Here is a 10,951-nt window from a genome sequence, read left to right as displayed (position 1 = left end):
CCTCCTCCCCTCCTCTCCCTCTTCCTCCACCCTCATCCCCCCCTTCCTCCTCCCCCTCCTCTTTCTTGTGTTTGACTATCATGTGCTTTCTCATGGCTTTCTTTTAATATTCTGCTTTAGGGTAACTTGGGGGATTTTTTTATATGAAAGTCAGCATTTTAAACAAGATTTGGGGAAATGTTGGTCATCATTCCCTTAAACATCTTGCTGTCTTCTCTCCTCTGCGACTCCAATTACATATGCATTAGAATGAAGTTTCATTCATATTTAGTGACTTTTCTATAGCTGGTAACATCCCTAACATTCTTGAGGGGTCACTGACTTCTACCATCTCCAATTTTTTGTTAATCCCATTCAGTGAATTTTTCGCTTGTTATTGTACTTTCTAGTTCTATGATTTCCATTTAGTTATTGTCAGGGGCTTCAATTTCACTGCTCTGATTTCCTGTCTCTTCAGTCATTAAGATCTTATTTTCCTTTAAGTGTCTGAATACCAGTGGCTTTATAACAGCTGCTTTAAAGTATTTGTCTGCTAATGCCAACCTGTACAACATTTCAGGGTCAGTTCCCATGGGTTGTTTCTTCTTAATAGTGGGCTGCATTTTTCTGGTTTTTGGCTGTTTTTAAACATGTATTCATTCTTTAAATGTTATATGATTGTTCTGGTGTTTGTCACCTAAAGATAGCTATCATTTTTCCAGGTACAATATTCTTCAGTCTATAATGTTGATATATATATATATTCTCCCCTCCCCCCCCTCAGGATGTCTTCAGGGCAGGTCTGCTTTGGCTTGAGGATGAGGGGATCGAACCACTGCATCCTGAGCCTGACTGCTTTGTTTTAGCAGACACTTAAACACCTGAGCTAATGGGCCCCCTGCACTTAATATTTTTTTTTTCATTTTTTTTTTCATTTTATTTATGTGTGTGTGTGTGTGTGTGTGGCCAGCTCAGCCCACCAGGGGGCGGGGCTGGCTGGCATGTGGTGCTGGGGGATTGAACCGCGGTCCCTGTGCTTTAGCTGAGCTTGTTCTAAGTAGATGCTTTAGACCACTGAGCCATCTCACCAGCCCTGCACTTAATATTTTTGACACTTCTATTTAAATCTTTTCTCAAGTGAAACCTCTTCCAAACCTCTCTGTGTCATCTTTTACCCGTCTTGTTGTCCACTGACATCCTAATTACTTATGTAAATTCATTGCAAAGGTCAAATAACAGGTGGGAAGAATTATAGGCAGTGGAACCAAATGGACTTTATTATTATTATTTTTTACTTGAATTTTAACCTTGACCCTGACCCTTGATAGGCACAGTGTTCTGGGAAAGATGTAATATTTCTGTTTCAGTTTCCACATCTTTAAAGTAATTGTGAAGAGTTTCCATCTTACTAGGTTTTTATAAACACTAAAAATGACATAAAGCATATAACACATGAGACTCAAGAAGTTGTACCTCTTATTACCTTTCAAGTTTCAATACACCTAGTTGTAGTTATCTAACTGCCATGAAGGACTTCAGTGATTGACTGGTCAACCCATCCATTGGTTTAGCTCTGACTTTCTTGGCCCCAACAGCATCTACTTATACTTTATTAGTACTTATTCCTGTACTATGCTTAAAATTGGTTATTACCTGCAGGTAAAAGCACTTTTATAATCTTTAAACTTCAGCATTCTAAACTGTCATCACAGTTTTTTCCTTTCCTTTTCTTTTTGGCGGAACCGAGGATTGAACTCAGGCCCTTGTGCTTGCCAAGGAAGCGCTTATTCCACTAAGCCATCTCCCTGGCCCCCTCTTCCTTTCCTTTTTATACTGTATTTTCTTCTACAGACTCTAACTGAGCACTTACTTCCTGCTAGGTCTATGAAAATGCATGAGATAAATCCCTGTTCTCTTGAAGGTGAAAGTGTAGTGGATGGCATAGAGAAGCATACAATCACAAAACATCGTTGTTGTAGAGATTGTACACAGCATAGGCCAGATATCAGCCTAGCTCGGAGGATCACGCCTCCTGGAGGTGCTGCTACTAGCTTAGATGATTTGGAAGGAATACCAGGATTTAGCCAGACAAACAGAGGAGAGAAGGTGGAGGCAAGCAATTCTAGAGGCCGTCACCAAGCTGACATCTTGACTCCAGCTAGAGCACAGAGAGAGTATAAGAGGCTGGAGGAGAAACTCTCATCCTGAGGAGCTCTGCAAGAACATTTGCCACAGTTCCGGGTAATGCTTGTCTGAAGTATGAAATCAGTACAGCAGAATGATTCAAGAAATCCTTAGGAGGCAGAATTGAATGACAAAGGTGACTAGGACTGGGTGAAAGAAGAAATATCAGTAGCAGTTCTGGATTAAATAACAGGTTGGATAAAGGTGCCAGTTATGAGGAGGACACACAAGGACTGGGGCTATAGTTCAGCAGCACAGCACCAGCCTGGCAAGTACAAGATCATGAGTTCGATTCCTGGTAAAAAAAAGAAAAACAAAAAACCCTCACTGTGAAGAGGACACACATAGTGTGTGGCTGTGGGCTTCCGTCTGAGGGGCGAAGGTACATTGTGGTAGAGATGGAGAGTAGAAAGATGGATGAACAGGCAGGGCTGTGCTTAAAAGAGAAGTCTGCGGGGAACAGAGATTTATCAGTCAAAGCAAAGAGAGGGAGGATGAGGCCATGAGTGGGTAAGGTTGCTCAGGAGATATAGGTAGAATTAGAAGATAGGAAGAATAAAACACTGAAGTTTGATTTATGGACACATATTGGAGTCGTGTGTATGACTGGGGATCCTATAGTCTCATGGGATGACACTAGCTCCTCCTTCCCTTTCCCCAGCTCCTCACCAGAAGAGGCCAAGTGCAGATCCTCCAGCAGGAAGAGGAGGGAGTCTTTGAGATCCTGGTAGCGTGCAGACCATGAGCCGGCTTGTGCTTGGTCCTGGACTCCTCTGCTTAGCAGGAGGCGAAAGTGGGTAGAATGGAAGGCAGGGGTGACGGGGCTGTGTATGCAAGGGTGATTCGGCTCCACCAGCACCTCCACGAAGGTTGACTTTCCCGTTGCTTCCTCTCCAGCCAGCAGCACTGGCTGTCCCCTTGACAGAAGCAGCTCTACCACATACAAGAGCCGTTCAGCCTGTAGGACAGGAGCAGGGCTTACTGGGCAGTTTTGGGGGTAGGATAGTAATCTAGATGAAAATGGGGGTGTAGGAGACTTAAAGCTCTATCTGGAGAATACTCCATATATTCTATTGACTGTGGGACCAGGCGGGTCTCTGTTAGGCCTCAACACATCCCTAGCACAGCCTCACATCCCATCTCCTGCTCTCCTCACACCTGAGCAGAAGGGCAGAAGATGCCCAGAGTCCCCTTGATGTAGTTGTTCAGATAATGGCCAGTGAAGGGGACCAATGTCCCGTGTTCAGGGCTCACATGTAGCTCAAACACCAAAGGTGCAGGTGGTAGCTCAGGATAGTTGGAGAGGGAACCAACAGAATTCCTTATGAAGGCATCAAAAAAGGGCCAAAACCTGACCAGAGGACACACAGACGAAAGCATTAGTTACAATTCCATGTGGAACAAACCCACACACACCAACATCTCCCCACGGGGATGTCACATAACTCCCATGGCTGCTCCATCTCAGCACCCCACATTCCCCATCCTCCCATCCTCCCAGATACCTAGAAGGAAGGTGGGCTCCAAAGCCCCAAATCAGGGCAAAAAGAAAGCTGCTGAGAGCAAGCAAGTGCTCCCTGTCCTTATTTGGCACACTGTTGCCATCAGCCTTGGACCAGTACAGAGAGCTGCTTTTGGAAGCCTTGACAGTGGAGTCCTCTGTGGTGGTCGGCGCAGCCATGATAGAAGCCCCAGCGGAAAATGCAGAGGGGAGGAAAAAGAAGAGGTTGGCCATATTCCTTACTTTTAGTCTCCTGGCGCAGCTCCACCAAAGAACCCATTCCAGCCATACCCCAGCAACCCCAAAGCCCCATTTCTTTCAAACCAGCCCCTTCATCTTCCCACCTGGAGCCTTCTCCTTCTCATCCAGGTGAAGATGGAGGTCAAGCAGACCACGCAAGATGCGGCCGAAGCTGCTCACCTCAGCCACTCCCGGGCAGACAGCCTGGCGCCCGTGTGCCTGCAGCAGAGAACTAGCACCCTTGCGGGTGAGGAATCGGAACGTGGCGGGCACCAGACCATCAGCCAGATGGCTGAGCTCAGTGACCGTACGGGGTGGCAGGCGGTACGCGTGGGGCAGGACTTCCATCAGGCTGCTGAACGTGCTCTGCCAAGTCTGCTCCCCACTGCACCAGACTAGGGCACAGCGGCCCACCAGCGTAGGGGACAAACCTGTTGCATCTGCCACCTCCATCAAAAGAAAGGTCCCTGAGCGTCGTGCTACCTGCTGTCCGTTGGGGAGGCTAAGTTGAGGGGGGTCACTCAGGAGGCAAGTGATGGAGTCCAGCCAAGCAGCACTGGCGGCCCCATCACATACCACCCAGTTCTGGGTCCCCACGTCTTCCTCGGTCTGCTCCTGTGGGCCCATGCTGCTACAGAAAGGGACAGCACGAAGCAGCCTGGGAAAGACACCACAGTGCCAATAGGAGCCCTCTAGCCACCCCAGGAACTCCTGGGAGCTAAGCACACTGGGGTACACGTGAGTAATTTCCACAGACTGGTATCTCTGGGTTGAGGTCTTCTCCATGGCTGCCAGCCGATTCTGGATCTTAAACAAGCTGTGCCAACAAGTAGTTTTGCCACTCCCTGCAGGACCTAGCAGCACGATGCCTGAGGCCCGGCTGAGGGCCTCACTGAGCTGCTCCAGGGACCCCATAAGGTCAGGGCTTGGATGCAGATCTACCTGCTGCAGCTCCTCTACCATGACTGACTTCATCAGCCTGCGGGTCACAGGCTCGGCCAGCACTTGGCTTGCACTAGGGAAAATCCCACACAGCAGCTCCCGGAGGTTGTGCAGGCGGAGCGCATCGAGGCTGCTAAACAGTGAGGAGTGCAACAGAGCATGGAGCAAGGCAGCCTCCTGAGTGGCGGCTAGGTTGCTAGGATCCTGGGACTTCACTTCCTCCTTCTCCTGAGTCACAGTCATGTTTAGCATCTGTACTGTCTTTTCCAATATCTGCTTGAGCAGCGGCAAGCGGCAGGGCAGGGGCCCAGACACCAGCTCATGCTCTAGGGAGAAGAATTTACATAGGCGGGTGGCCATGCTAGAGGCATCCTGCACACCTGCGCCAAGCAGAGTCAGCTCTGCCACTTGCTGCAGGTCAGGCAGTGCCAGTGCCACGGGCCGCAGAAGCAGATGCAAGTTGGCAGGCAGAGCAGGGCTCAGGGCCCGCAGTGTCAGGAGGCAGCCATAGCCGAGGCGTACTGACACATGGTGTTTCTCAAACAAGCCACTGCCAAGGATCTGAGGCTTGGTGGGGTCTATAGTGCTGGCGCTTTGGGAAACCTTCTGGTACAGTGGGGCACAGAGGCAGCGCAGTTCAGCCAAGCGCTGGCCTAGGGCAGAGAGTAAGCCAGGAGGTAGGTGCTGAACTTCTTCCAACAACAACCAGGCCCCACCCTGCAGGGCACCGAGCAGGTAGTTGCTCAGGCACCGGGCCTGTATCTGAGGCAAGCATGGCATTGTCACCAGCTGGTGGCCCAGAGCCCGTGCCAGGCTGTTCACTATGCATGCCTTGCCTACACCATCAGGGCCCACCACGGTCCCACAGGCCACCTCCTCCAGGGCCAATAATAGAATCAGCGCTGGCCGCTCAAGCAGCAGGCTGGGTAGAGGACCCAGTCTGGGACCCAGGTACTCATAATTATACAGGAAGGACCTACCCAGCACATCGATCCAGCATGCAGCGGGTGGCAGAGAGGGTTCCATGGACACAACAGCCTTAAGGCTCTGCAGAGGGCTTTGGGGGATGACACGAGGTGAACCCAGGTGGTACTTGAGCTGGCGCGCCCAGTGGAAGTCTGTCAGATCACTGACCTGGTGCTTCTCCAGCAGCTGTGCTATGTCCCGGTGAGTCACAGCCATGACCAGCAGAGCACTGAGAAGGCTGGCCTGGCGGACAGAGAGGAGGGACTGCCCTCCTTGGGAGCTCCTCTGGGTGCGCACAAATTGCACCAGAACCTCGAGCTTGTGTATATGCCTGGGCGTTGTGGCCAGGGTCCCCAACTCAAGTAGAGCCTCCTCCATCTCAGCCCGCCACACCACCTCCTCTGCTACCATGATACACTGCCATGGGAAGGCTTGGACTAAATCTAGCCAGTGCTGGACATGTAGTTGTAGGGGTGACTGGCTTTGCTGAGGCAACTTCTTAAAGGTCTCACTTACGGAAGGTCTCACTGCAAGACGGGCTGCCACACAGTCTCGCAACATGCACACAAGTGCCAGGTGCAGACAGTTCTCCAGAGAGGCCAGCCACCTGGGGAGATCTGGGTACAAAAGAAGGGGTCCCTGCAGCTTCACCTCCTCCCCTTCCTCCCCTAGCACAGCAAGTGCCTCCACCTGCGCCTGTCTGCTTGGGCTTGACTCTTGGTCATCCATGTTCTTTTCATCGGTTGAGCAGGACTTGAAGCTCACAGCACACACAGGAGGAAAGCAGCGTCGTGCCCACATCTCAGCCTCACAAGGCTCTAGAGGGGCAGCTAGCAGGGCTACCAGCTCATTGTCACTGAGGAAGAAGAGGCGAGGGAAGTGGGCACACACCCCGTAGAGCACAGTCTCCAGAGCCATGATGATGCCCTCCAGCTCCACCGAGCCTGCTTGCAGCTGCTGTTGTAGCTGCTGACCTTGAAAGTAAGGGCTTCTCTTGGCACTGGGCATGATAAGTGACAGAACCATAGGGTCAGCCACAGAGATGCGCATCAGCATCCGATACTGATCATCCAAAGCCTTGAAACGAGCGTGCTGTGGAAAGAGCCAAAGTGAAGGCAGATATGAAGTGGGTCTCCCCCGCCTACACACACCCCGGGCCTGCCGTGCATGAGCTCTTGCCCACTCCACTTCACAGCCTTCCCTACCAGCTCAGCACTAGGAAGCTGGATCTTCATCTCATGTAGAACTTTATTCAGGAAAATCCATTTCTGCTGAAAAGCCATCCACACCTCTAGAAGGGCACCTGTGTGAGCAGCCAGAGGAATACTAGAGGGCAATACCAGGGTTCTGGCTTCTGCAGGAAGTGCCCCCTGCTCCCCGGCTCCGGGGTGCCTCTCCAGGCCAGCCTACTTACTCTACTTATTATGGGAAATAAAACTTTCACTGTAAATAAAGACCTAGTCACCTCATGCCAAGAAATACCCCTGAAGGAAGAAGTCCCAGTTTTTTCTTTTAGATCTTGTCCCATCCGATCTCATCCACCCCTATCCCCCTTGACTCTGGGTCATTCAACCTTGGGCCCCACTCCCAGGCCCAACTGGAGGCCTGCACTCACCTAGGCTTTGCATGATGGCCACCCACTCCAATGCTGTTTTGTGTAAGTCTCCTGATTTTTGGATGGCCAGGACCTTGAACAATGCCTGAAGACTTTTCTGGATGGAATTCTGTAAGCTGTTGTAGTCTGCGGAGGAAAGAGCTGAACTGGCAGTCACAGCGGAGCTGAGCTGGTTGTACTGTATGTGGGGGAAGGGCAGTACTGTGCAGAAAGCAGGCTAGCATGACCTTCTGGGGGAGGCGATCAGAGGCCTTGCTACCCTTCCTATCTTCAAGGATTTCCCTGGCCGATCTAGTAGAACTAGTAGAATACCAGGGATCTCAAAACAGGGAGACACTGTGAGCCAGCTGTGTCCCACTGCTATCTGTGTGGGTCCATGGAAGCTCTTTTGAGTTAGAGCCTTCAGCCTTGGAAGAGGGTTTCATGGCTCCATGTTCCTACATAATATTTTTGTAGAAAGATACACATTCTTGGATACAAGGGATCCTGGTGAAAAGTTGAGACTAAAATTTTCTTTTGTGTCTTAGCTGCTTATTCCATCATTCCACATAGACTGGGGTTAGAAATGTCAGGAATGCCATGGTGAACATGGAAGAAGAGCTGAGAGAGAAGGTTAATGTGGACAGATGTAGGGCTTTCTAATATAGTACTGCTGCTGGGGAGAAGATACTTAGTATCCTGCTCTTACAGAGGAAGATTTTCTACTGTCTACAGAGAACAGTATTGGAGTCATATTTTTAGTTCCTCCGCCAATCCATTTTATGTGCTTCTGTCATCTCCCTGTGGGCAGAAAGGCCCATCTCAGGGCCTTGCTGGATAGCTCAGTTGTTTAAAGCGCTGCTTGGGCAAATGCAGTCAGGCCCACAGGATCGCAGTTCGATTTCCGGCTCCAGAAAGGCTCAGCTCTTGTGCTCTAAGACATATGAGGCAGGTCACAGTCCATGCAGCTACCTGAGTTAAGTATATTTCAAGTTTCCTCTGCATACCCACGCAGACCTCAGGTTCTCAACTGACCTAGATCCGCGCTGCATGTGTCACCACAGTATATAAACAACACACAGGCCAGCCAGATAGCTCAGCAGATCAAAGTACCTGCTTAGGCAGATGCAGGGACAGGGGTTCAATCCCCGCTGGCCATGCCCCCGGGGGTGCACTGAGACTGCGATTGACACTGGGCGTGGTGGCGCGCACCTGTAATCCCAGCGCTTGGGAAGCTGAAAACAGGGGATCACTATGAGTCTGAGCTGTGTAGTGAGACCCTGTAGATCCTGTACTAAATACATAAAAATAAATAAATAATTTTTTCAAAAAGTGAAATACATAGACGCTCCATCATCTTGGGCGCCCTCGTGTGGATTAAGTCACTAAGTGCAAGGTATGTGGCCACCATAAAATGTGGTGTTTGTGGCTAAGATGCTGAGTTGACACAAAAGGAAGCCTGGAAACAAAGCTTTTTGTTAATGGAGAGGAGAAAACGAGCTGGAGGGAGGGGAGGGGAATGGGGAAATTTGCACAGCACAAATTCCCTAAAATGAATGTGATCATTATGTATATCAAAAGTGCACTAATAAAAAAAATAAAGCCAGACTGACATTACACTGAAGTTGGACCATGTCACTTCCCCACCCTAAATGCTCCATTGTTTTTTGTATTCTAGAATAATTAATGTTGCCCCAAGAATTTGCATGATCTGACCTTTCCAGCTCCATTTGCCTCATTTCCTCTTCCAGAACTCTTTGGGCTCCAGCTCCAGTGAGTTACGAGCTCTTTTAGTGACTGTTCCCGTTCTTACCACAAAATATATTGACTAATGGCCACAACTCAAGCAAAGCTTGCTAATATCAAGCAATTCTGTACATGATCCAAACATCTTTTGCTCCCGCTAGTTAAATTGTGTGCTCACCAAGAGACAGGCCATTTGTAAACCATCTAAGGCATATTGCATCATGTTTTAAATTATAGAATTCAATTTAATATTTTGTTAAGTACTGAAGTATGGGTCAGAAAAGAGTTGTTGTTCCTATGGAAACTACAGAAAGCTCTATAAAGGTGAGTTGATAAAAACATGTTATGGGGGGCCAGGGAGATAGCTCAATAGAATAAGTGCTTGCCTGGCAAGCGCAAGGGCCTGAGTTCAATCCCCAGTTCCGAAACGAAAAAAAAAAAAACCTTCCCTAAAGCTAAAACACAAGCACACTTTAATTGATAAGCTGAGCTGTGAAAGGCTCAAGTCAACAACTTCTGCGGATAACCCACTACTATTGTGGACTGCTGGACTGCGTTGGATTGTTTTGCTGAATTCACACACCTATAGTATTTAGATGCCAATGGAAATCCCATCTCTGACAGGACGAAACAAAAAAAGGGGATACAAAGGAAGGACATTTTGTATTTGTATATACAGAATAGTTAGGATAGACATACAGCTACTTTCGCTTAATTCAATGAGAAGAAGAAGGTGTACTAGTAGTGTTTAAACAGGTTATCCTGTCTGCTTCTTGTAGTATGGATAACCACTAAGAAGATAACAATGTACAATGTATTAATTATTGAAACTGTCCTAGTAATCAGTTTTGAAACTCATTGCTATTTGTTTCTCGATAAAATTTAAAAAGAAAAACATGCTATGGGGTGTATGCAAGGCAATTTGTGGTGTATGTATGTGCACGCGTGCACGTGTGTGTGTATGTGTGTGTGTGTGTGTGTGTATGTGTATGTGTGTTGCAGGGAATTGAGCCCAAGACTACTCCACCACTGAGCTACACCCCCAGCTTTTGCAGTTTCTTTTTCTGAGACAGGAACTCACTAGGTGGGACTTGAACTTGTGGTCATTTTGCTTCATAAAATTGTAAAATTACAATAAAAGTCTAGAAGAGATCTGCAATCACTGTACTTTGTAAGTGTCTCTGCCTTGGTAGCCAACTTCACAGAAGTGAAAATCGACATAGATGACAATCTAAAATTCAAGAAAGCTAGTGAGGAGCAATCAAAGGACTCCAAATCAAAAAAAAAAAAAAAAAAGAAAAAGAAAAACAGCTCTCATCCTTAGAATAAAAAGTTCGTAAGTAAATGCAAATGTAAGTCATACCTACATAATATTTTACTTATTTTTTATACATCATATTTTATGATTAAACCAATTTAGCTAATATTTAGATTCACTCATTAGCTTCTGGTTATGTTGGAGAACTTCCCCTCTACTGGCAATTCCCCAGCAATATCATCTTGGATGTTTACACATGTGCTGCTTTCTGGAGTGCCCTTCTCACCCTGCAAGTTTGGCAAACTCCTGCTCCTTCAAAAGTCAGCATGAGGGGCTGGTGAGATGGCTCAGTGGTCTAAAGCACCTACTTAGAACAAGCTAAGCTAAGCAAAGCACAGGGACTGCGGTTCAATCCCCCAGCACCACATGCCAGCCAGCACCGCCCCCTTGTGGGCTGAGCTGGCCACACACACACACACACACACACACACACACACTAAAAAAAAAAAAAAAGTCAGCATGAGGCCTCGCCCAAGAGGAG

The 10,951-nt window shown here is 48.2% G+C and overlaps 2 protein-coding genes across 2 annotated transcripts in view; both read right to left on the bottom strand.

The window, feature by feature from the left end:
• Positions 1-3,844, bottom strand: part of LOC111812849 (dynein heavy chain domain-containing protein 1-like) — a 28,097-nt gene extending 24,253 nt beyond the window's left edge. The window contains exons 1-2 of the mRNA XM_023702068.1: positions 3,758-3,844; positions 2,833-3,121 (exon numbers count right to left, since the gene is read on the bottom strand). Of these exons, the coding sequence (XP_023557836.1) occupies positions 2,833-3,121; positions 3,758-3,844 (376 nt within the window). The remainder of the gene's footprint in view (positions 1-2,832; positions 3,122-3,757) is intronic.
• Positions 3,845-6,798: 2,954 nt separating this feature from the next.
• LOC101581090 (dynein heavy chain domain-containing protein 1) overlaps positions 6,799-10,951 on the bottom strand; it is a 41,698-nt gene continuing 37,545 nt past the window's right edge. The window contains 2 exon segments of the mRNA XM_023702146.1: positions 6,799-6,904; positions 7,428-7,553. Of these exon segments, the coding sequence (XP_023557914.1) occupies positions 6,879-6,904; positions 7,428-7,553 (152 nt within the window). The 3' untranslated portion in view covers positions 6,799-6,878.

Source organism: Octodon degus, unplaced genomic scaffold (genome assembly GCF_000260255.1).
Source record: "Octodon degus isolate 3935 unplaced genomic scaffold, OctDeg1.0 scaffold00146, whole genome shotgun sequence".
Classification (NCBI taxonomy): Eukaryota; Metazoa; Chordata; class Mammalia; order Rodentia; family Octodontidae; genus Octodon; species Octodon degus.
The sequence above is the reverse complement of the archived record's forward strand: the minus strand, read 5'-3'. Positions and strand labels throughout refer to the sequence as shown.